Source organism: Oncorhynchus tshawytscha, linkage group LG22 (assembly GCF_018296145.1).
Source record: "Oncorhynchus tshawytscha isolate Ot180627B linkage group LG22, Otsh_v2.0, whole genome shotgun sequence".
Classification (NCBI taxonomy): Eukaryota; Metazoa; Chordata; class Actinopteri; order Salmoniformes; family Salmonidae; genus Oncorhynchus; species Oncorhynchus tshawytscha.
In genome coordinates this window covers 5,071,463-5,097,958 of record NC_056450.1, presented here as the reverse complement: position 1 = coordinate 5,097,958, position 26,496 = coordinate 5,071,463, and the positions used below count along the sequence as shown (strand labels likewise).

Sequence of the window (26,496 nt, the reverse complement as noted above, 5' to 3'; positions counted from 1 at the left end):
TTTATTTGATTTTATTTGATTTGAAACATGGTGAAGCTCCAAAATTAAACTCTATGGAAGCCTGCGTTTCAGACATAAGGAAGTGGGTGGCGGCAAATGTTCTACATTTAAACTCGGACAAAACAGAGATGCTTGTTCTAGGTCCCAAGAAACAAAGAGATCTGTTGAATCTGACAATTACTCTTGATGGTTGTACAGTCATCTCAAATAAAACTGTGAAGGACCTCGGCGTTACTCTGGACCCTGATATCTCTATTGACAAACATATCAAGACTGTTTCAAGGACAGCTTTTTTCCATCTAAGTAACATTGCAAATATCAGAAACTGTCTGTCCAAAAATTATGCAGAAAAATGAATTCATGCTTTTATCACTTCTAGGCTAGACTACTGCAATGCACTACTTTCCGGCTACCCGGATAAAGCACTAAATAAACTTCAGTTAGTGCTAAACATGGCTGCTAGAATCTTGACTAGAACCAACATTTTGTATCATATTACTCCAGTGCCAGCCTCTCTTTACTGGCTTCCTGTTAAGGCAAGGACTGATTTCAAGGTTTTACTGCTAACCTACAAAGCATTACATGGGCTTGCTCCCACCTATCTTTCCAATTTGGTCCTGCTGTACATACCTACATGTACGCTACAGTCACAAGACGCAGGCCTCCTTACTGTCCCTAGAATTTTTAAGCAAACACCTCGAGGCAGGGCTTTCTCCTATGTGAGAGACGCAGACTCGGTCTCAACCTTTAAGTCTTTATTGAAGACTCATCTCTTCAGTAGGTCTAATGATTGAGTGTAGTCTGGCCCATGAGTGTGAAGATGAACAGAAAGGCACTGGAGCAACGAACCGCCCTTGCTGTCTCTGCCTGGCTGGTTCCCCTCTCTCCACTGGGATTCTCTGTCACTAACCCTATTACAGGGGCTGAGTCACTGGCTTACTGGTGCTCTTCCATGCCGTCCCTAGGAGGGGTGCGTCACTTGAGTGGGTAGAGTCACTGACGTGATCTTCCTGTCCGGGTTGGCACCCCCACCCCCTCGGGTTGTGGGCTATACTCGGGCTTGTCTCAGGATGGTAAGTTGGTGGTTGAAGATATCGCTCTATTGGTGTGGAGGCTGTGCTTTGACAAAGTGTGTGGGGTTATATCCTTCCTGTTTGGCCTGTCAGGCGGTATCGTCGAACGGGGCCACAGCGTCTCCCGACCCCTCCTGTCTCAGCCTCCAGTATTTATGCTGCAGTAGTTTGTGTCGGGGGGCTAGGGTCCGTCTGTTATATCTGGAGTCTTTCCCCTGTCTTATCCGGTGTCCTGTGTGAATTTAAGTATGCTCTCTCTAATTCTCTCATTCTCTTTCTTTCTTTCTCTCTGTCGGAGGACCTGAGCCCTAGGACCATGCCTCAGGACTACCTGGCCTGATGACTTCTTGCTGTCCCCAGTCCACCTGGCCTTGCTGCTACTCCAGTTTCCACTGTTCTCCCTGCCGCTATGGAACCCTGACCTGTTCACCGGAAGTGCTACCTGTCCCAGACCTGCTGTTTTCAACTCTCTAGAGACAGCGGGAGCGGTAGCGATACTCTGAATGATCGGCTATGAAAAGCCAACTGAGATTTACTCCTGAGGTGCTGACCTGTTGCACCCTCGACAACTACTGTGATTATTATTATCATCTAGTTCCTCTCTAGGTTTCTTCCTAGGTTCTGGCCTTTCTAGGGAGTTTTTCCTAGCTGCCGTGCTTCTACACCTGCATTGCTTGCTGTTTGGGGTTTTAGGCTGGGTTTCTGTACAGCACTTTGTGACATCAGCTGATGTTAGAAGGGCTTCATAAATACATTTGATTGATTGATGTAGAAGTGGACCATAACACAACAATGTTTTTTAATTGAATCAGGTATTTTTCTGCATCACGATGAGAATGACACAGTATAATTATCACAATGGAAAAAATGTTGCAGGAAGTAGCAAAGTGTGATGTGACACAATGCTAGCGAGAATCCTGATGATGTGTCGAGGAGGTAGAGAATAGACACACACACATATATACAGCATCCCATCTTTTTCACCATCCATTGACCAAATCCAATTTGTTAAGACCCATCTACGACTCACTTACTGGGTCTGTGGTCAATAGAAATCAGATTTCCCTGATTGGACATCCCATTATCCCTTTCGCTCAGACCCATTGCATTTGGGTAAAGTAGGGATGAGACGGGTGCCCGGGACAGAGCGGAGCTGTGGCTCCAGCGAGTCCGCCGCCTTTTAAAGGGTAAAAGCCTGACATATTAGTCATAAGTGTTCTTTAAATACATTATCATCTTAACACATGAGCGCCGCAAGTGTCGGTGGGGAAAGTAATTTAATGAGGTTAGTGGATCCATTTACAACTTTACAGTTGCTGTGCTGTCCTCCATGTCACAACCAGTATTGAGACAGCACGCACACACGCACACGCACGCACAAACACACACACACACACGCACGTGCACACACACACACACAAAATATTTTTCATAAAGAAAAGATCATAGCATTTTAACCATTTTACATGGATATGTTCGAAACAGGATATTGGGAGATTTTAATGCCCAATTCCTTTGATGATTTGTTACTAACACACACAAAAGTGGAGTATGTCATCAGAGCCTCATCCTCATTTGAGCTCATTTGGTTAATCTTTTGTTCAATCACCTTGGCAAACTTTTCAGATGTAAGTGGTATATTTTCAAAAACATACAAAACTATTAACTGGTAACACGTGTAATCAGGGCTCTAAATTAAAAAATGTCATTGGTAGCACTGGTACGCCCAGCAACAAAAACGTTTCACTGAAAATTGTACACGGTCTCTTTAAAAACGTAAGGTTTGTGATGAGGACGTACAAAATATCTGTCAATCATTCATTATTATGATCATTGATCTCCTGAAGAAGCTATCTCTTTTCCTTTCTTTCTGTGCCCCCAACTATTTGGATATACTGGTAGGTTGTTAGGTAGCAAGCCAAAGAGGTAACATGACTGAACAAAGTGTAAACAAATCAACACACAAGTAGTTTTAGAACAGCCCACGACATGGTTTATGAATAAAATATGGTCCTGGCGAGCCACTATAGGAAGATGGTAATGTTGCGCTGGTAATATGGGTCAGATCTTCTGACCTGGTTGGTCTAGAAGCAAGCCGTTTTCGCTGTAGTAATGGTGCGACCATGATGCTACTGAATCTGCACTCGGAAACAACTGTACAGTGAAGTCTTATCATTACAACAATTACTATCTAGGATATTTTTTTTCTGCTCCCAAAGCAAAACTCCTGCTCCAGGACCAAATTGATTGCACTTTAGACCCCTGCTTGTAATGCCCCCTATCTTATGTTTAGAACCTTTGATTGTGTATTCATTGGAGTTTAACACATATTTCACCCCTCATTCGTTCATGCAAAGTTTTCCATCAAGTTTAGTCACCAATACATTAGATGATGATAGGCTCACAATTGAGTCATTTTAACTATAATTTAATTCAATAGCAAAAAATACAACATACAAATTTCAAAACTGTTCTTTTTGAAGTGCTAAATAAAAAGAATAGTAGATGGTAAATATTATGTTCCATACCGTATTTGACTATTAAACTTGACATACAATTTTTTTAAAGGAATTTTTATCCAATGGCAAGTTATGAGCATATGTTGAGAAATATGTCAGTGTTAACAGTTTTATTATCCTTATACAGTACAAACGTAGAACAAATCATCAGACATAGGGGTATTGTATAGCAGTTGGTTGCTGTAAAAACATAGCACCGTGTTGTATACCTTTTATGCCACATAAGATTGGAAAAGATCACATTGTCTACGTGACTTGTCAACTGATACAGTATCGCCTGTCTCTCTGCTCGAAATTCATCAGCTCATAGTGTATCAATGAAATTCAGATAATGAGTGAAATATATTACTATTCATAAACTGGGTGGTTTGAGCCATGAATACTGATTGGCTGAAAGCTGTGGTATATTTAAGCAATAAGGCCCGGGGGAGGGGGGTGGTATATGGCCAATATAAAGGCTGTTCTTATGTACTACGCGACACGGAGTGCCTGGACACAGCCCTTAGCCGTGGTATATTGGCCATATATCACAAACCCCCAAAGTGCCTTAATGCTATTATAAACTGGTTACCAACATAATAAGATCATTAAAAAAAACATGTTTTGTCATACCCGTGGTATTAGGTCTGCTATACTGATTGCTGTCAGCCAATCAGCATTCAGGGCTTGAACCACCCAGTTTTAATAGACCGTATACCACGGGTATGACAAAACATTTATTTTTACATTTATTACAATTACGTTGGTAATCAGTTTATAATAGCAATAAGGCACCTTGGGGGTTTGTGGTATTTGGCCACCTCCATGTTGCTTCGTGCAGAAGAACAGCCCTTAGCCATGGCCACCCCCTCAGGCCTTATTGCTTAAATTACAACCCAGGTATTTCAGTTCTGCGTACACTACACTATAATTTCAAATGGTAGAACATAGAGTGAATCTTTCCACTTTGTCCTATTGAAGCACACTGGCTGATGGTGAATGATGATGTAGTATTTACAGCCACATCCATATATGATTTGGTTTTACCTTACAACATAAATTGATGTCAAATTAATACATTTATGAGGTAAAAATATAGAAATGACAGTGTTCCGCAGTAACCAAACTAATACATATACGTTACCTAGATACTACATAATTTGGGTTAAGTAGTCATCAGTTTGGAGCAGATACTTTGTTTGTTGTACTCAGTCAATTGAAAATGTGCTTAGAGTTTTGAAACATTAACCATTTTGATTTTCTGTTTAGATTTTTGTGCTTAGAGTTGTGAAAATGTACCACATACTTGTGAAAATTGCACCAAAGTGATTGAAAAAACTTTAATTGGATGACCTTGCCACGACCCTAACTTTGTGGGTGTGTGTGTGTTTGTATGTGTGTGTGTACACGTGCAAATGCATGCATGTTTCCACATTTCTTACTGGATTATCTCATCACTTTCTACCCGGTCCAGGCATGAGTTGAAATGAGAGGGATGTAGAGCTTTGGAGCCAGGAAGAAAATCCCTGGCACACAGCAATTTCACTAAGGTGAAACTACACATGACGCCTGTTTAAGGCGACTGTCTGACTGTTATCTGAAGCTTGTAGGTAGGCTACTCAAACCTGAAACACATCGTATGGCAATGGTATTCAGTCTTTTAGCTTTTAGAAGAGATGGCTTGACAGAAGTATTTTTCACCAAATGTACATGGTCCTCTGACAACAGAATCAATGCATTATCATGCTCTCATACGCAGTGACAGCTACTGCATCAGAGCATGTTTCAGCCTGTTTTTCCCCTTCTTCAAGCCCTCATTTACCATTCTAATGAGAACCGAAATAAACTCACACAACGGCACGGACTGCATGTGTCTGTGTGTGCGCGTGCGTGCGTGCATGTAATGTCCACAGATGAGCTGACATTGACTTTGTGGACAGTGGAGTGCTCCTCTTGCGAGTTGTGGTATCCATGTAACCCGGTAACTGTTGTCGTGTAAAAGACCACACCGTCTCCATCAGAACGTAGTGCGGGGCCTCGATGTTAGTTATTTTATTGCACTTGTTTTATCCTGCACTTTACATTATTAGTATTTTGGTCCTCGCATAGTTGAATACGCTTAAGACTACTTTAATACTATTATAAAGAATATTCTTCTGTATGGGGCGGGGGGGGTAAGCTGTGTTTCAGTGACTCACAGAGTGCAGTGTAGACTGAACAAAGACGATAAGCAAGAAAACATGAATTTCTTACACGTTAGCACATAACATGTACACTTAATGTAAGCACAAAGCTTGTACACCTCTACACCACACAAAGCCAACAACCAGAGACATGTTGGGAATGAGGGTGAATAGATACTGTAGGTGATGATTTATTTCTATTGACCAATATAAATCAGATTAAGAAGTTCTCCCAGGCCTTACCCCTTTCTCATGATACTGTAATGCAGCTCGTCTTCCTGCTTGATGTGGGCATGGTCTCCGCTGGCGCGGTCGCTACCCTCGCTGTCGTCACTGCTGAAGGCAGAGGCCAGCTCCCTCTTGGGCACGCGGTTGGGGGGCAGGGGGATGGTGCGCTTCTCGGCCAAACGACCGCGGTTCTACAACAAATGGGGAGAAGAAGCTCTTAGAAACATGTCTCTCCATTTGCCAATGGCATTTCAATGCTAACATGCTAATGCTAAGAGCCTGCTAACACAAAATATGTGCTAAATTTGCTAATACTAAGCATGTGCTAACATGCTAATGCTAAGGATGTGATAAGATGCTAATAGCTAGCGTTTGAAGCTCTCCTCCACTCTAAACAGCAACCTTTGTGTGCAGTGAACACCCTAATATTCCCAATCAGTCATACTCAGAATTCAATGCTGCTACTGTAACTGGGGCATACATTTATATTAAAATGAGTGATCATTACATGAGATGAATTCATTCTACAACACATAATTTGTTCTAAACAGCATTTAGCATTATTCAGAGGCAATACTAAGAACATAGAAAGTTCCCACATAGGCTCAAGCTCCATAGCAAATTCAGCTTGCATTGGTTGGTTGTACTGACAGGAATAATGAAACATACTAATATTGAGGGTATTTATGAAACACAATACCACAGGAAAATGAACAACCACATTTAGACTGAATCAAGATGGAAACAAAGCATAAGAAAGTAAAACATTGCTATCTAATATGGGTGTCAATAAGTATTTACTTGTCTAGTGGGGAAAACAATTGATAAATGTAGTATGTAGTACTAATATGTAGTATTTAGGAAGTTTTAGCACAAATATGATAGTACTGTTAGCCAGTAATTCAATTGAAATGGGAAACATGACAAGTGTGACCAACGATCCTGGCGATGTGTTTGAGAGAGGAAGCCATTTCTAGTGCTCTAGCCCACTAAAAAATGCTCAAGCGACGAAGGCTGGACTCTAGGCTGGATTTCAACCATACAGGAAACACAGGAAAACATTTATGATCCAAAATGACATGCTGAAGAATAGGCTACATGTTCCGGCTGAGACAAGGCTGATACATGTAGGACTACTGTTCTATAGCGTTTATAACTATAGATGTGAGTAATTACATAGTGCACGTTTGAATTTACATTCAACTCCCATACAGACATAATTATCGAATTTACCACAGCAATCATAATAGGGGAATCGACTAAAGAACCATAGTTTACCATTGCCAGAGTTCTGAGTGATAAGGTGGTCATGGAACGGGAGGACAGGAAATAATTCTGGTTGGTGTATTCAGTGTTTTTTTGCCACAAAGCTCTAACGAGCAGAGCGAAAGGAAAAGAAAGGAGGAGTGTGGCCCTAAGGGGTTCTGCGAGTGAAGCTGGGCGACCTTTAATGTGACCTGAAGAGGAGGCGTTTGGGAAGAGGTCACTGCAGATTAACACGGCTCTATGGAGAGAAAAATCAGGGGATGGAGATAGAGGGAGAGGGGGGATAGAGAGAGGATGAGACAGAGAGGCAGAGAGGGAGAATAGGAGGAAAGGAGGGAGAGAAACAGAAGAGGAAAGAAATTGAGAGAGAGAGAGAGAGAGAGAGAGAGAGAGAGAGAGAGAGAGAGAGAGAGAGAGGGAACTGAATTTGAGTACGAGGAGCCACAGCAATGGAGAGAAAAAAGGATGGGGGTGGGGGCAATACAAAACACTCTCGCAGTGCCTACATCTCCGCTCTGCTCTCCCTGACGCCTCTGAGCCCTCCAGCTATCCCTTCCACCACACGCACTCCCCCTCTCTCCCTCCATCCCTCCATCCCATGAGGAGTGGCGGCATGAGTGGCAGGGGGGGGCAGAGGCGCCTAGCCAAGAGGCAAACAGGTGCAGCCCTTCTGGAGGCTCTCAAGTGGCAGACATTAAAACTAGGGAGGGGGGGAAAGGAGGAAAAAGATGAAAACATCCCTCAGGATGAGCAGGGCCACATAGTTCTGCACATTCTTTCTCTTTTTCTGTCTTAACGAAATATGTTTTTTCCTTTCTTCTTTCCACAGGCAGATCTGTGGAGAGCAGTCGCTTTGTATAAGTTATTCACAACTGTGTGAGGACAGTGGAGGAGTTGCTGCTACTTCCACTCTACTCCCTCGGACTTAGCTACTTGGACTAGAAGTATACAGCATGCTCTCTCTCAGTTGCTCTCACTGTAAGACACACACACCTTTCATATTTACACACACACCTGCTCTTGATTAATAATTCCCCTGCATGTGAAGATGGTGTTTTACTTAGCAGAAAAGCATTGTGTGCTGGTCTACTGCAATAGTCTGCCCAGGAAGAAGCACAGAGATTGTGGCTTGGTGTGTAGACAACCACCCACATGGCCCTGACATACCCAGGCCGCCAGCCCCCCTACTACCCCCCTCTCCTCCCGGAAACCCCCCTTTCCTTTCTTTAGCACCACTGGCGCAGAACTAGGGGTGGGCTCCCATCGTTTCTGGCAACACTTCCGCAGCACGGACGGCTCTCCAAAACAAAACATGAAACAATACATACCCCTGGCAGCCCACGTAGGGTAAAAAGAAGAGGTGCACACAATCATCATTTACACACACACACACACACACACACACACACACACACACACACACACACACACACACGCACACACACACACACACACATACACAAAACACACACACACACATACACACATTGAAGGCAACCTTCCTGTGCAGTCAGCCCTCAGTCAGCCATTGAAAAAAATATCTTATAATCATTCCTCTAAAAGCACCTCTATGAATATCCCCTCCTACACATTCTGTCAGACAGTCAGGGTCCGCCAGCCAGGAAAAATATCTGTATTTCACATTTACACACAAACAACACACAACACCCACAAACACAGACACACACACACACACACACTCACACACACACACACACACACACCAATACAGTCTTAGTCAAGCATGATTCAGATGGGTTCCGTTAAATTAGAATGGCGACTTTAGTCAAGAGAGGCAACCCAAATTTTCAAACCACATGACATTTAGAATCATCATTGATTGCACCAATACCACAAGGTAATTGATTTCTATAATGTTGCTTTAATGTTTTTGTAATATTGACAAATGTACAACCATTCAATACATATTGGGCTCTTTAACATTGTTTTGTTGACACAACAACTATCTAGGTTACCTCATCAATTGTTCATCTCTATCAACTACAACATAATGAAATGACACTTTCACAAATAAAATGAAACTCACACATAAAGATACACATCACTGATAATGACAGCATTTGAGATAACATGTGATGGTAGTATGAGAAGTGGCCATGGACCTGTCCCAAATGGCCCATATTCCCTGTATAGTCCAGAACCCTATGTGCTCTATGGTACACCAGTAACTTCAGCAGTATGGCCTCTACATTCATTAAGGATAGAAGATTTGCTTTAAATCTGCAGAAAAAAAAACAGTTGTTGTTGTTCTGTAAAAATCACATGACTGTATTTAATGCCAAACAATAATGGCAAACAGAAATGTTGTATTTTTAACATCAGCTAAGATTATTGAAGAAGCATTATTTTACTAAGCTTGTTCCAGACCTTAAATGAAGCCTCTGTGGAAAAGGATAGTAATGTGTTTTCTTCTCTCTGCCTTATTTCCTGAAAGGTGCAGTACCCTGCCGCTGGCTCAGACACACACACACACACACACACACACACACAAACACACACACCCAGCAGTAGCCGCCCGTGACATTCCTGCAGCTGCGGTGCTCTCTCTCTTGCACGCGCCCCCCCAGCGTTCTCCCTGGGGGACGAATGCCTAATGAGTCACGCGCCTGTCTGCCGTTACCTCTCAGCGTGTGTGTGCGTGTGCATGTGTGCGTATGTGTGCGGAGGCGGGATGGCGGGCCGACTTGGCGCGAACATTAGCGGAGGGGGAGGGGGAGTTGAGACGACAGGGGGAGAGAGGGAGCGAGAGAGAAGGGGAGGGAAAGGGGCCGTCATTGCCACACTCACATAGGGCCAGTGATTAAAAAAAGAGTTAAAAACCCAGTGTGTTCGCGTGCGCTTGAGAAACACTCCACTATCCTTTTTGTTTATGCTGAGCCCCACGATCTCTTACTCACGTTCTCACCCGCTAAGACACTCTGACATTTCTATAAATGAATTCGTCTACAATTCTATACTTTAGATGTTAGAGGGGGGGATTTCAAATCATGCAACCCTTCCCACCACAAATGAATTAATCGATCCCTTATTGATGTCACTTCAATCAGTGTAGATGAAGGGGAGGAGACAGGTTAAAGGAGGAATTTTAAGCCTTTAGACAATTGAGACATGGATTGTGTATCTGTGCCATTCAGAGGTTGAATGGGCAAAACAAAAGATGTGCCTTTGAACAGGGTATGGTAGTAGGTGCCAGGCGCACTGGTTTGTTTCAAGAACTGCAACTGTTGTGTTTTTCATGCTCAACAGTTTCCCGTGTGTCAAGAATGATCCACCACCACCCAGCCAACTTGACACAACTGTGGGAAGCATTGCAGTCAACATGAGCCAGCATCCCTGTGGAAAGCTTTTGACACCTTGTAGAGTCCATACCTTGACGAATTGAGGCTGTTCTGAGAGCAAAGGGGGGGGCAACTCAATATTAGGAAGGTGTCCTTAATGTTTTGTACACTCAGTGTATAAATGCAGGCTACATTTTACATTTGAAAAGACCGTGATAAAAGTGTGTGTCTGTGTGCGCGTGGAGGGGGAATATATAATGGCAAGGCAACACTAAGTTTTTCATTGCCAGGAGATGTGAGAAAAACATTTGAGGGAAGGACAGGCATGCAACCAGGCGCGCCCCTTTCTCCGCCACATCCCTCAAACACACACCGCCCTCTCTGCCCCCACCCCACAAGCTGAGCTGAGCGGGCGGTTGCGGCCCAGTGGAGCGGTGCAGGGGGGCAGCGCTGGGAGGTCAGTGGTAGTGCAGCCAGGCGTACCAGCACCTCTCTTTTTCTCTCTCTTTCTCTCCGTGTGTGTTTGGATAGGCCCGCCAAGGAAGCCGCAGGAGAGCTTTATGGACAGGTAATGACTCCGCCATTCTCTCCCCAGACAAAAACAGAGGGAGGGAGGGTAGGAGGGAGAGGCTAACAGTGAGAGGGAGAGAGATGGAAGAAAGTGCAGCAAGGTTGAGTTTTGCAGGATAAAACAAAAAGATGCCACTGAGAAGGCCTCATATCAGCATCAACGTCTGAAAATAATATTTTTGTATACAAACAAATTTACCCAAACCTGTATATTCATGTGTGTTTTTCTTCTAGCATTATATCTCCCATTCAATCACACTACTCTGCCTATTGTGTCATTTGAGAAACACTGAGTTGAGTAACACACTCCCTCCCTCTCTCTCACACAGACACACAGACACACATACACACGTGCACACACACACATGGTGTGTAAAGAGGCTACAGAGAAAGAGGATGATATCACTCGACCACTCTGCTATCAGATGAGGTCAGAAGTCTGCACACACACTGGAAGGAGAGAGTAGTTCCATAATTCTCTCTGCTGATAGACAGGCAGTCCACCTTATTTAGCTAACTCCCACAGTCCCACCCCAACAAATGCACAGACATTTGCACACACAAACATGCACAAACACATCAATACTAAAAGTCAATACTACAACTTATTGGCAAGGTTACATATAGTGTAACACAATCCCTCCCTCTCTCACACAAACGCACACAGCATAGCCAGTGTGTGTGTGTGTGTGTGTGTGTGTGTGTGTGTGTGTGTGTGTGTGTGCGAGTGTTGTGTATTGTCTGTGTTTGTGTGAGAGAGGGAGGAATTGCGTTACAGTATGTGTAACCTTGCCAATAAGTTGTACTTTTAATATTGATTCCTAGCACTGTGGCCACCCAAACTGCAAGACTCCTAGTAGATAAGTAAATCATTAAAGATTCAGTCATTCTCTAATTTGGCCAATTCACTAAGAAACACACTAGAGTATAGAACCACGCATCGCTTCTGCCCTGAAAACAGATCCTGTGGTTGCCATGGTAGTATAGCCTCAGTGCCATGTGGGACACACACAGGGACTCACACACACTGCACACAGCAAAAGCACCTACACACACTCACAAAAATACATACACATGTTTGTGCATACACATGCTTGCACACACACACACACACGCACATACACCCACACATACCAGGGTTTCCATTAGCCGGCAATAGCCGTCTTTTGGCCGATAAAAAAATATTAAAGGCCGATAAATAAAATTGCCGCTGGCCAATTGCCCGGGAGAAGAAGAAAAAATCCCATTGCGAAATTATGCTTTTTAGCCAATTCGTTAATGGAAGTACCAGTCGATTAAAATATATTTGGCTGGTCATGATTATTAGTCTATTGGTTAATTAAAACATTTAGTGGAATTAAATTGGCAGGTGTTTTACAGTGTATTCGTTATGTATCTTATTTATCACATGCGTACAGCTTACAGATACAGAGCCTTTGAGCTGAAAATCTGTCAGACACTTTTCAATGATTTGGTGTGCATTTTGAAAACCTATATTTAATTGTTTAAAACCTGAACATTTTAATACATATTATGAGGCATGTCTTACCTTGATTCAAAATAGCCTAGCCAAAATCAGACCATTTATAGTTTATATAAACTTTCTTTCATTGTCCAGTAGCCAAAAGCACAATCCTAGTCACATTTGCAACCCATGCTAGTTGCTGCATATTAGTTGCTGCATATCTCCCGTCTTTAAAAATTCCGAACTGACATTTTCATCTCTATCACATGAAACGGATCCCATGTGTGCGGTGTTTTCCGCTAATTTAATTATGGAGCGAACATTTGCGATTAGCGTACTGTCTTGTGTACATTGCTGCGCTTAGAATGTGGAAAAATTATATTTTATCAACATATTAAGCTAAACGTCCTGATCTGTTTCATCAGACTCATTGCTTTTTAACTTTTTTTTAATGTAGTCTAGGCCTACTGGTTGTATGAATTTGGAATCTATCATCCCACAACTCTGTAAGAGTCTGTTTAGAATAAGCTATTTCTTTATTGACAAGCTGACCAACAGAATAGGTCAACTTTTTATACTATGAGGGATAGTGGATTGACATAGGCTTGTGATTTTGCTGTTCGTTAGGCTACTCATGTCTTCAAAGTGCACATCAGATTCAAAGTGCACATCAGAACATGGTAAAAATGACCTCACATAGTTGCATCCTTGACATGCAAGTTCTGTTAATATGAATGACCATAATCAAAATGTGATTTCTGTCATTCTGAGCACTGTGGGTGGACGGTGCAGGTTACGTACCAATGCATATGGGTCCGGTAAATGAAAATGCTGCCGGTAAAATGTCCGGCACCACATTTTCCAAACGGAAACCCTGACACACACACATACACAGACACACACACTCTAACCCCCTGCGGAGACTGAGCTGTTGAGAGACACAGAGGCGTCAGCCCCCCAGCCCTGCTTATCCCCCTCATCACAGTGGCACTCAGCCAGTAGCAAGTCCCAACAAATAGCCACATCAACTCAGTAACCAGCTCTATGCAATATCTATAGCAATTTACTTATATTGCTACTGTACTGGTAACTTCCCGTTCACTTGTCCATAAGCAAGGCACTAATATAGATTACTCCCTTATAACTTCTGACTAGTCCAGATATCAATTGAAAGTCTACTGCTATGGCTTGGCAGAGTCACAATGGGTTACAATGTTAAATATATTGAAATCAACACTAAAATCAAACAGGAAATTTGATTTTGAAAAAGGAACCTATGGTTCTTTTAGTTTTCAACCACCCCAAATAACTGGTGGTAAAATAGATTCCTAGGCAGGGATGTATATGTAATAATAGTAAGAGTAATCTCCCACAGTCCCTAACATGGAGCTGTGCGTGTGTTCGTTTGTGTGTGTACATCTGCGTGCCTGTGTGCATGAGTATGTGTGTTGTTCATTCTCTCTCTGTGGTCAGGATGCAGGAGAGGGGGAGCCCCCTGATTGGAGGAGATCTTTACGAGCCGGAGGAGGAGAGTGTAATTTCCTGCCGGCCTCCTTTGGTTCCGCTGGAATAACAGAGCGGAGGAAGCCCGGCTCTCCCGGGAGCACACACACACAAGCTCACACACACGCTCTCTCTCTCACACACACAGTCAGCCTGCCTGGCCGAGTGGCTTAAAGGGACATACACACGCACAATTTACTACGCTTCTCTCACACATCGACCACACACACCGGAGCATAAAGAGTCTACAGAGCAGTTGAACCCAGGAGCCACGAGCAAAACATTGCTTTATTAACATGTTCTATTTTATTTCTGTTCATGTCCTAATCATGAATTCAAATCATGTCATACCTCAACACTACAACCCACACAATATCATATACAAGCAGACAAACCAAACATATGTCATACCACACACACTTTTGTCACATCTACACACACAGTGTTTCCATGCACATAGCTATGGACTACTTCATCACTCGATCACTAGTATCCTAACTCAACGTTACGTCGGTCAGCATTACTGTTACAGGACACCACTGTTGAATGTAATCTAAGGTAGAGGCCTGCAGGTCCAGACAGAGATCATTGCGGAGCGGTCTGCATTTTTCATGCTACGGGCGAGAGCAGGCAGTCAGACAGACAATTTGGGGATGAAAATATTGCTTTGTCCCGCAGATGATTTGGAAACGGTCGTCTCCTGCTTTGTACGCGTTAGCCTATCTATTGTATTAAAATCGCATTATTCATACACTTTCATTTTCCAGTTAAGTAGCCTATTACCTCTCCTCTCCTAGTTAGGAATGCGAGGTCAAAGTGCGTCTATAGGCTATTTGTGTGGTCTCAATTAAATGCATGGGCGGAGAAGCACGGCGCAGTTATATTTCCAAGGGAATGAACTCAAATATGATTAGGCAACAGTACTAAAGTGTCCATAAATAAATAATATTGTGGGCACTCAACCAACGTGAATTGTGTTGCAATCAAAACATTTGACTATGACTGAAAAGGAAAAGGCATAACGCCCGCATACCATGGTGTGGTTTGGTTTTCAATAAATATTGATTATCCATTGATTTGTCTCTGCCTGCAAATCGTGCCCACTCCTGAAAGGTAGGCTATATCCTATATGCAAAACGTAGCTCCAGAGAAAGTGTGTGAGCCCTCATCATTCTGGGTGCTTCAATTTCTGTAGCCATACCACTCCTCTAGTTGGTCGTGCGAGACCAGGTGCACGTGTGATCTCAATTAAAAAGACAAGGCTATAGCCTGCATGGGCGGAGAAGCACGGGGCAGTTATCTTTCCAAGGAAATTCACTTCCTAAATATGACTAAGCTATAGTTTACTACATTGCCTGGAAATACATATTGATCAGCCATATTTGTCTGTTTGAACATCATTCCGCTCCTAAAAAGTAGGCTATAAGTAAAATGTAGATCAAGAGAAAGTGCAAGTGTCTGCTCTTGCTCCAACTCTGCTCTCTTCAAACTAAGTCTCTGCGGGACTATGTTGGCTGATATACCCCAGTAGGCTAACACCGATAGCCTAATATAATGGGTCATGTGAGAATCTCTGGTAATTTAAACAGATACTTTGGGGTTTTGTCCATGAGCATGCTAGCATATTCCCATATACTTCCAGTCATTGTGCTAATGCTAGTTAGCATTGGCTCACGAAACTACCTCTAACTTCCTTCATACTGGACACAGAGACATAAAAAAATAGTATCCAAGAGTTCATTTGACTCTGGAGAAGTAGATAAATGGACTCATTTCCAAAATCCCAAAGTATCTCTTTAACCTATTTCTTAGGTTATTTTGCTCATTTTTATATTTCTTATAAGGCGCTACATTTCTGGGAACACGGCTAACAAGCGAGCTGTGTCACTGTGTCTCTCTTTCAGGAATCATAATTCAGGTACAGTATGCTTGTTATGTATGCCTGCTCCCACTGGATTTGTCTTGTTAGTGGCGCATTCATTCACAACACTGTCCAACAGCAAACTCTGCCCAGAGTAAAGGCCGAGAGATGAAACAAACTTCCTCAGCCTAGACCAACACTGGCAAGTGGCAAGTAGAGAGATACGCCGTTGACAGTGGGCATGCGAGATGCGTCAGACATAAGGACATTTTTTTAAACGTACCTCCACTACTGCCGTGTCAACAGACATCTCCCAAACAAAAACAAAACAGACTCTTGGAGAGTGAGTGTACAACTTGTAAATAGTAGCTGATATTTCAGACAGAAGGCTAGCTATCTAGCTAGCTCAAGGGCTCTGGCTACTGTTAGCCAGCTGGGTAGAAGGATGAAGTTAGAAAGTAGCGTTAAAACAGAGCCTGACCTCAGTAGGAATAGTTGATTGAAATGAAGATAGCTATAATCTTAACAAAAGATACTATAAGTTCTCAGAACAAAATAACTTTGCTTTACAGTGAGTAAGTAGTGAGACAGACAGTGATGAGGAAGGCTGCAATGCAGGAAGCAAAGGAGACACAGCGAGAGGAAGCTAGCAGAGAGAGGGGTTAGTGGTACAGTGGTTTAAATGGGGTCCCCTGAGAGAATCTGTAATCTTATCAAACACATGTTAGTCACTAGTGTACTTTAGTAGTTTACAACACAGAAAACTGAATTGCAGTGCAGCTCACATGGGATACTAAGAACATGAATATAATTGATAAGATATCATATTTCAATATAAATATAAATGTTTTCAATATTTTGGGACAGATGACCTGATGTGCATTTTGTATCATTTTTAACTATAGAAAAGTACATTCGCCATTCCCTATAGACCTGCATGAAAATGCCATCAAACAATACAGTTCTAATCTTGATCGCCAACTGGGGTTCATAGTTTACCCCATTTTTGTTTTTTTTACCACTCATGGGTGTCAACCTGTGCCACTTTGTGCAACTTTCTGCTACTTGAATGCGAAACAGGAGGCTATCTACAATGGATTGCCTTCTGTTGTGCCACAGATGACATAAATAAGATGATACGATGTATGTGAGCTACAGGTAGACAGACCAACGACGTGTTTTTCTGGCAGTAATTTCAGGTTTGTTAAAATCACAGCCTTCGTTCGTGACAACAATTCACAGGAACCCGCACTGCTCACCAGGCAGTAGATAGAAAACAAGAAACCATCAGACACGTCTGTGGAGAGAAGAGCCTACCACTTCTGGCTAAGCAAACAACAGGCACGGGCAACAATGAGGTGTGCATACTGCAACGAACAATACCATTAATATAGGCTTTTGTGTCAGGTCTCAGAAGGGAAACTCATGACAAGGTTCTTGAGTCATGTCACTCTATGACTGTACATTTTTCTGTCAGTAAAAATGACATACATTAAGAAAATTAAAAGACAATTTGCAGACAACCCTAACAATATATATTGTGCCTCTGTTTAACTGCAGCAGCATCTACATATTTAGCCTACAGAGTGAAGCCAACATGCTATAACTTCAGTATACCTAGTATATCCATATCTGAAAATGATATATGTTGAATTTCCCCAAAACTCATCTACTTCTATATTCTCCGCATTTTTTGGGCCAATGCATCCCATTTGAAATGTATTTTCTATGGACCCTATGTGGTGGTGTATATCTGTATTCTTGGCTGTGAAAAGCGTCCCCGGTTTACCTGTATCACTCAAACACCTCCGGCTTATCTAAACCGCCTTTGCCTTGCGTGCTTCGCACACTTTAATCACCAGTAGCCACGCTCAGTAGCTCGCTAAGCTTCTTACGCCCTTCCCTCAAGATTAGCGGTTGGGAACGACGACAGATGCGCTCCGTAGCGATAAAAAACACACACACACACACACACACACACACTGCGCACCTGTGTGAACAGATTCACCGCCGGTGAAGAACTCACTCCAAGCTGGCACACTGGCACAGACGCCATGCCTGTGACGCCTCACAGCCTGCATGGCATGATGTCGTTAGCTCAGCCAAACCGGCACCGCAGGGCAAACACAGCCCGGTGCAACAGCTAGGTGAGGGACAGCAGCAAAGGACATTAGAGCCATGACAATTAGATCAATCTAGCAAGGGGAGCCTGGCTAGTCACCCATTCATATTACTTATTAACTTTGTCTAGAATTGTCCTATTCATTCTGTGCTTCATGTGGTAATTTGAGCCAGTGTTGATGTCAATGTTGTCTTAGCATCTGTGAGGAATGACAGAATGAATTTATATTGAACAGCGTTGTAGTCCCAACTAGTAATTTCCATTTTGGAGTACTTGGTGATAGTTTAACTAAATGCCAGTTGAATAAAAACCTTGTATACACTAAATTTGACGTGAGTTTCTATATATGACAGGCTGTCGGGAATATATGATATGAAACTATCAGGACTCATCGCCAAAGCATTGAGCATTTAAGACCAATATTCTGAATAAGTTGTGTCACAAAAGGCAGATCAGAATGGATCATCGAGTATATATTGATTGCACACTCATGCAGGCACACTCCCTCTAACCCAATGGTTCCCAAACTGTGGGTCGTGAGGGGTCGGCAGGAACAAACATATAAACACAACATGTAAAAGTGTTGGTCCCATGTTTCATGAACTGAAATAAAAGATCCCAGAAATGTTCCAAAAAAGCTCACAGATATTGTGCACACATTTGTATACATTGCTGTTAGTGAGCATTTCTCCTTTGCCAAGAAAATCCATCCACCTTACAGGTGTGGCATAACAAGAAGCTGATTAAACAGCATGATCATTACACAGGTGCACCTTGTGCTGGGGACACTAAAAGGCCACTCTAAAATTTGCATTTTTGTCACACAACAAAATGCCACATATCTCTCAAGTTTTGAGGGAGCGTGCAATTGGCATGCTGACTGCAGGAATGTCCACCAAAACTTTGAGCAGAGATTGCATGCGCAGCCTCCAACGTCATTTTAGAGAATTTGGCAGTACGTCCAACCGGCCTCAAAACCGCAGACCACGTGTGACCACTCCAGCCCAGGACCTCCACATCAGACTTCTTCACCTGGACAGCCACCTGGACAGTTGATGAAACTGTGGGTTTGCACAACCGAAGAATTTCTGCACATACTGTCAGAAAACATCTCAGGGAAGCTCATCTGCACGCACGTCGTCCTCACCAAGGTCTTGACCTGACTGCAATTCAGAGTCGTAACTGACTCCAGTTGGCAAATGCTCACCTTCGAGGGCCACTGGCACGCTGAAGAAGTGTGCTTTCACGGATGAATCCCGGTTTCTACTGTACAGATGGCAGACAGCATGTATGGTGTCGGTGGGCGAGTGGTTTGCTGATGTCAACGTTGTGAACAGAGTGCCTCATGGTGGCGGTGGGGTTATGGTATGGGTAGGCATAAGCTTCGGATAACGAACACAATTATATTTTATTGATGGCAATTTGAATGCACAGAGATATCGGGATGGGATCCTGAGGCCCATTGTCATGACAATCATCCACCGTTATCACTTCATGTTTCAGCATGATAATGCATGGCCCCATATCGCAAGGATCTATACACAATTCCTGGAAGTTGAACATTTTCCAGTTCTTACATGACCTGCATACTCAGCAGACATGTCAACCATTGAGCATGTTTGGGATGCTCTGGATCAATGTGTACGCAAGCCTTTCCAGTTCCTACCAACATCCAGCAACATTCCACAATCAACAGCCTGATTAATTCTATTCAAAGGAGATTTGCTGTGTTGCATGAGGCAAATGGTGGGCACACCAGATACTGACTGGTTTTCTGATCCACGCCCCTACCTTTTTTAAGGCATATGTGACCAACAGATGCATATCTGTATTCCCAGTCATGTTAAATCAATAGATTAGGGCTTAATGACTTTATTTCAATTGACTGATTTCCTTCAATGAACTGAAACTCAGTAAAATCTCTGAAGTTGTTGCATGTTGCGCTTATATTTTTGTATATATGTATATTTATAAACTGGGAGGTTTGAGTCCTGAATGCTGATTGCTAACTGCCGTGATATATCAGACCGTATACCACTGGTATGACAAAACATGTATTTTTACTGCTCTAATTACATTGGTAACCAGTTTATAGCAGCAATTCGACCATGAAGGCCTGATTGATGCAGTCTCTGCAGAACAGTTGATGTTGAGATGTATCTGTTACTTGAACTCTGTGAAGCATTTATTTGGGGTGCAATCTAAGATGCAGTTAACTCTAATGAACGTATCCTCTTTAGCAGAGGTAATTCTGTGTCTTCCTTTCCTGTGCAGGTCCTCATGAGAGCCAGTTTCATCATAGCGCTTGATGGTTTTTGCGATTGCACATGAATAAACTTTCAAAGTTCTTGACATTTTCTGGATTGACAGACCTTCATGTCTTAAAGTAATGATGGACTGTCATTTCTCTTTGCTTATTTGAGCTGTTCTTGCCATAATATGGACTTGGTCTATCACCAAATAGGGCTATCTTCTGTATACCACCCCTACCTTGTCACAACACAACTGGTTGGCTCATTAAGAAAGAAAGAAGTTCCACAAATTAACTTTTAAGAAGGCACACCTGTGAATTGAAATGTATTCAAGGTGACTACCTCATGAAGCTGGTTGAGAGAATGTCAAGAGTGTGTAAAGCAGTCATCAAGGCAAAGGGTAGCTACGTTGAAGAATCTCAAATTTCTTCACACTTTTTTGGTTACTACATGATTCCATGTGTGCTATTTCATTGTTTGATGTCTTCACTATTATTCTACAATGTAGAAAATAGTATAAATAAAGAAAAACCCCTAGAATGAGTAGGTATGTCTAAACATTTGACTGGTGCTGCAGATATATATACACTGCTCAAAAAAATAAAGGGAACACTTAAACAACACAATGTAACTCCAAGTCAATCACACTTCTGTGAAATCAAACTGTCCACTGAGGAAGCAACACTGATTGACAATAAATTTCACATGCTGTTGTGCAAATGGAATAGACAACAGGTGGAAATTATAGGCAATTAGCAAGACACCCCCAATAAAGGAGTGGTTCTGCAGTTGGGGACCACAGACCACTTCTCAGTTCCTATGCTTCCTGGCTGGTGTTTTGGTCACTTTTGAATGTTGGCGGTGCTTTCACTCTAGTGGTAGCATGAGACGGAGTCTACAACCCACACAAGTGGCTCAGGTAGTGCAGCTAATCCAGGATGGCACATCAATGCGAGCTGTGGCAAGAAGGTTTGCTGTGTCTGTCAGCGTAGTGTCCAGAGCATGGAGGCGCTACCAGGAGACAGGCCAGTACATCAGGAGACGTGGAGGAGGCGGTAGAAGGGCAACAACCCAGCAGCAGGACCGCTACTTCCGCCTTTGTGCAAGGAAGAGCACTGCCAGAGCCCTGCAAAATGACCTCCAGCAGGCCACAAATGTGCATGTGTCTGCTCAAACGGTCAGAAACAGATTCCACGAGGGTGGTATGAGGGCCCGACGTCCACAGGTGGGGGTTGTGCTTACTACAGCCCAACACCGTGCAGGACGTTTGGCATTTGCCAGAGAACACCAAGATTGGCAAATTCGCCACTGGCGCCCTGTGCTCTTCACAGATGAAAGCAGGTTCACACTGAGCACATGTGACAGACGTGACAGAGTCTGGAGACGCCGTGGAGAATGTTCTGCTGCCTGCAACATCCTCCAGCATGACCGGTTTGGCGGTGGGTCAGTCATGGTGTGGGGTGGCATTTCTTTGGGGGGCCGCACAGCCCTCCATGTGCTCGCCAGAGATAGCCTGACTGCCATTAGGTACCGAGATGAGATCCTCAGACCCCTTGTGAGACCATATACCTCATGTGGCTGGAGAGTGTCAGCAGTTCCTGCAAGAGGAAGGCATTTATGCTATGGACTAGCCCGCCCGTTCCCCAGACCTGAATCCAATTGAGCACATCTGGGACATCATGTCTCGCTCCATCCACCAACGCCACGTTGCACCACAGACTGTCCAGGAGTTGGCGGATGCTTTAGTCCAGGTCTGGGAGGAGATCCCTCAGAAGACCATCCGCCACCCCATCGGGAGCATGCCCAGGCGTTGTAGGGAGGTCATACAGGCACGTGGAGGCCACACACACTACTGAGCCTCATTTTGACTTGTTTTAAGGACATTACATCAAAGTCGGACCAGCCTGTAGTGTGGTTTTCCACTTTAATTTTGAGTGTGACTCCAAATCCAGACCTCCATGGGTTGATAAATTTGATTTCCATTGATCATTTTTGTGTGATTTTGTTGTCAGCACATTCAACTATGTAAAGAAAAAAAGTATTTAATAAGAATATTTCATTCATTCAGATCTAGGATGTGTTATTTTAGTGTTATTTTAGTGTTTAGTGTATGTATATATTTATATATATTAGTATATATATATATATATATATATATATATATATATATATATATATATAGATATATATAAAATAACTCAGTCCAGCTTTCAACTTGCTCTTGAAAGTTTTAATGATAGAATGCACAAGGTGCAATTTCAAAATTGGGTAGTGCATCATCAATTTTCCTCTTGTCATGTCAGTCATTGCATACCATAGAGAGCTATTTATAACCTGTAAGAAATGTCCAGATCAACTGGCCCACATCAGCTAATGTTTTTTAGTTAGATTTTTTAGCCCATAGATTTTATGGTAATGTTTTAGTCACTCAAATATCACAAAAATACACATTAGACATGGCAAAATGTATGGAATTGCAAGAAAATTAGCTTTAAAACTGAAACATTTTCTCTGCACCTCATGACAAAATGTGTATAATTGCTGGAAATCATGTGTGCCCACAGAAATATATGTGGTGTGTGTATGTGGGGGCTGCTTTAGAGCGCCTTTTAACTGTCAACAAATAACTCTATTTTCATTTAATAAGAGCTTGTACCCTCTTTCCTTTTCCCTCTACTAACTATCAATAAAACAAGTTTAAAAAGAGCAATGCTGCTTACTCTGTGTCTTCAATTCAAATAAAACACAGCTGAGAGCAATCTTTTAGCCCATTCGTCAACACAGCCAATTGAGTTCAGCATGGCAACATACACATTTGAAACCAATGATGAATCAAGAAAACAGATGTAAGAATTGAAAGGCTGATGGAACCATAATCTTACCACTGGAGACGAAATTCGACACCCAGGGCAATCACAGATTGGAGGATGTACCTGTAAGATTCCTTTGGACATAAGGGTCTTCAAACTTTTCCCTGAGAGCGAGAGAGAGAGAGAGAGAGAGAGAGAGAGAGAGAGAGAGAGAGAGAGAGAGAGAGAGAGAGAGAGAGAGAGAGAGAGAGAGAATAAGCAATAAGAAATAAGAAATAAAAGACTGTACTCATACAGCACCCACTGAATTCCGCAGCTGTAAATCAATTATACTATGGAGGTGATTATAAAATGACTCGATCTTCAGTAGCCTTAACTATATTTGTATAGTGAATCTAAGACTATGTTATCAGAGTCTACACCTGAAATGCACACAAAGGGAAATAGAAAAACGTTTTTTTATTTTTTATTGTGCAACACTAAACTTGGGTCATTGTTGAATGATCACAACTCCAAAGCCAAAACATTACATAAACATTACTTTTGGAATTGCCAGCTTGTCAAACCAAATGACCTTATTAGTTTTACTGATGAGTTCTAGTTGAGCCCCGTGTGGTAAGATAGGTCTACATAGGCTAGTGTCACTGTATCTAAAGTCAGATATGAAACTATCCATTATTGGGCTCATATCATTTTTATACCCTCATCCAACAGAACTTGGGGAAATGCGTGTCAATTCCGTATGAGTAACCTCGGCTAAGGTGGGGTTCAAAAACAATTGTGTGTGCAGCCAGCGCAATAACACGTAATTAGTCAAATAGGCCCATAATAAGTAAACAGCTATAGCATTCATTATTCTTATTATAAATCATTTCATAAACATCTACTGATAACTGTCTTTTGCCTGAGCCACTGTAAAACTTTTCAAACCGAAATAGTAGCCAACTAATAATGTCAAACATGTCATAGCCCTACTCATTTGAGTGTCCCGGATTTCAGTTGACTATGTTACGTCTACCCCTGAGTCCAGGTTAATATTTTGGATAGTTGCAACTCATCCATAATCAACCTGAAATAACCAAAAGGGTCAGGTATAGGCTTCAACTTCGAGTAGAGTAGCCTAAAAATCTTTAAATTCCCTGCATTCAACAGCATTCTATTATATTGAAGCAGCAACACCCTTTTCGTTTACTATGATACGTCTACCACTGGGACTAGGTTGATATCTCAGATAGTTGCAAATCAACCATAATCCACCTGAAATAACCAAAAGAGTAAGGAATAGGGTACAACTTCTAGTAGCCTAAAATAATTTAATTCCCTGCCAACATCATTCTGTTCTGTTGAGCTGTCAACTGCCTTTTCGCCTGCTGTTACACTCAACACTCAACAGAATGATACCCCCCAACGTCCACCAACTGTCATATAATGTTTTAACATTACTGAACCCTAAATATGAAAGTTTTTCACCTTAGTCCACGACTCCTGACGCCCCGTTTTGAGAATGGTCGCTGCCTGTGAAGATACAGCGATGTATGCGCCTTTTCTCATCTCTCCTTACGCACGGTAGTTGGTGTATATTGCTGAGTATAACCCTTTAACTACAAAACGCAGAACCAACCCATGGAAACAGAATTTCCACTCACCAAAACAATGACAAAAACCTTCAATTAGGTATCATCCTTTAAAATAAATATAGGCCTACTGTAAAAAATAACCATTTAAATATGATATTTGCTGTTGCCTACCTTTGTGCCTTATACTTCGTTTCCAATCTTTGGCGGTCTCCCTTCCACTGACAAACTGGAACTCATTCGGGGTGAGCCACTCGCCCCGGTATTTGATTGAGGGTCCCTTACTACCCTGGCACAGTTTGTTAATGTATAGCAAAGCCTTGTTCTCCCCGCATTCCACCTCGATGCATGGTTCCCCGTTGTCAAAAAATGGCTGAAAGTCGGGGATTGAGGAAAACCTCTCCAGCATTAAGTCGTCCGGGTGATGGTGAAGGTGCTGCTGCTGGTGATGGTGATGCAGCGCCGAGTCGCGGAGCCCCAAATACGCACGGTGATGGGCGAATAAATGGTCGTATTGCGGTGGATGCGGGGTCACCACGGGGATAGTGGTGGCATTTAAAGGAGCCAGGTATTCGCTCTGGTTGAAGGCAGCCAATGCCATATCGTCCCCATCCAGTCTCTCCTTTTTGATGGCAGGCATGTTACTGGGAGCGAAGCGCCGGTAACAAGTGATTAACAGCTAGTCTGACCCAACTTGTGTGTCCTCTTTTTGGAGTTGGTCAGTCGCCCCAATCTTGAAGAAGCGCCACTTTGCTTTACGCAGGGCTCCGGTGTTGCTCTGACAGTGGTCTGTTGAACTTCCCCGAGAGATTGCCATTCACTAGTTAACAGCTCTTTTAGCCGCGGCGCTCTCATCCGCCATACTCACAGCTCCACTCGCATGGGGTTCTCGCAGTGCTCCTGACTACCACACTTAATCGGACTCGCGCCACTAATACCTGACATGTTGGAGTGACCAGTCCTTAGCCGTGGACATCACAATATGTCGTTATCCACAATGATCATTGACACATTCCCATGTGCTCTTCAGTTTAGTTTATTTTTAAACGGTATTGTTATGATGTTGGTATCTCTTATTTTAACTTCCTTTATTTACTGATGTTTACAGTTACTGTTGTCCTCCGTGCCTTCCAATGGGCTGATATTACGCAAAAATGTCTACTTGAATTAATAGCCCGAACAACACAGGCAATATTGTATTGTATTGTTTATTAGCTGTGCTTGACTTGAGCATGTGCTCAACTGAGCTGAGTAGGCCTACCGGTACCTCAAACGTCCTACTGCTTGAGCTCCGGTTCCTCTCAAATGTATTGTGAAACTCCTGTTCCGAAATATAAACAGTGCTGTCACCCAAACTCTGTTATTCTTTGTGGTTCATTTGCTAGACTATTGTTGAATATGGGTCGTCTCATCAGTTATACCATGCCTATTTCAAGTCTATAGTTCTAGAAAATATGAATTCATTTTAGAATATAAGCACTATTTCAGTCCAAGTCAAGCACTGTTTATTGGAATATAGGTCTACAGGAAGATAGTGTTTTAAACTATCTTAAACTATCTTATTAATTAACCAGCCACAGAACTAGGCTAGGCTATCTGAACATTGCAAAATCCCCTTTTTTTTCAAGATATTTCAAAGTATTTGCGTGGAACAAATTCAGCTGATGGGACTTTTGAAATAGTTGTTTTTAACCCTGTGTAGGCTATATCGTTAAAGTCACGCTGAAGTTCATAGAACCAGACCAAATAAGATTTGCACTCTCCACCGCTTCTCTACTTGGCCCATTTAAAC

The 26,496-nt window shown here is 42.6% G+C and overlaps 1 protein-coding gene across 5 annotated transcripts in view; it reads right to left on the bottom strand.

The window, feature by feature from the left end:
- LOC112233879 (sterile alpha motif domain-containing protein 11-like) overlaps positions 1-25,959 on the bottom strand; it is a 105,297-nt gene extending 79,338 nt beyond the window's left edge. The window contains exons 1-3 of one of the 5 annotated variants that reach the window (XM_042303607.1): positions 24,879-25,959; positions 23,203-23,294; positions 5,998-6,173 (exon numbers count right to left, since the gene is read on the bottom strand). In XM_042303607.1, the coding sequence (XP_042159541.1) occupies positions 5,998-6,173; positions 23,203-23,294; positions 24,879-25,344 (734 nt within the window). In that variant the 5' untranslated portion in view covers positions 25,345-25,959. Of the gene's footprint in view, positions 1-5,997; positions 6,174-23,202; positions 23,295-24,600; positions 24,737-24,878 lie in introns of those variants that run through there. The other 4 variants (XM_042303606.1, XM_042303605.1, XM_042303609.1 and 1 more) reach the window with 4 other exon arrangements.
- Between the last annotated feature and the right edge of the window lie 537 nt (positions 25,960-26,496).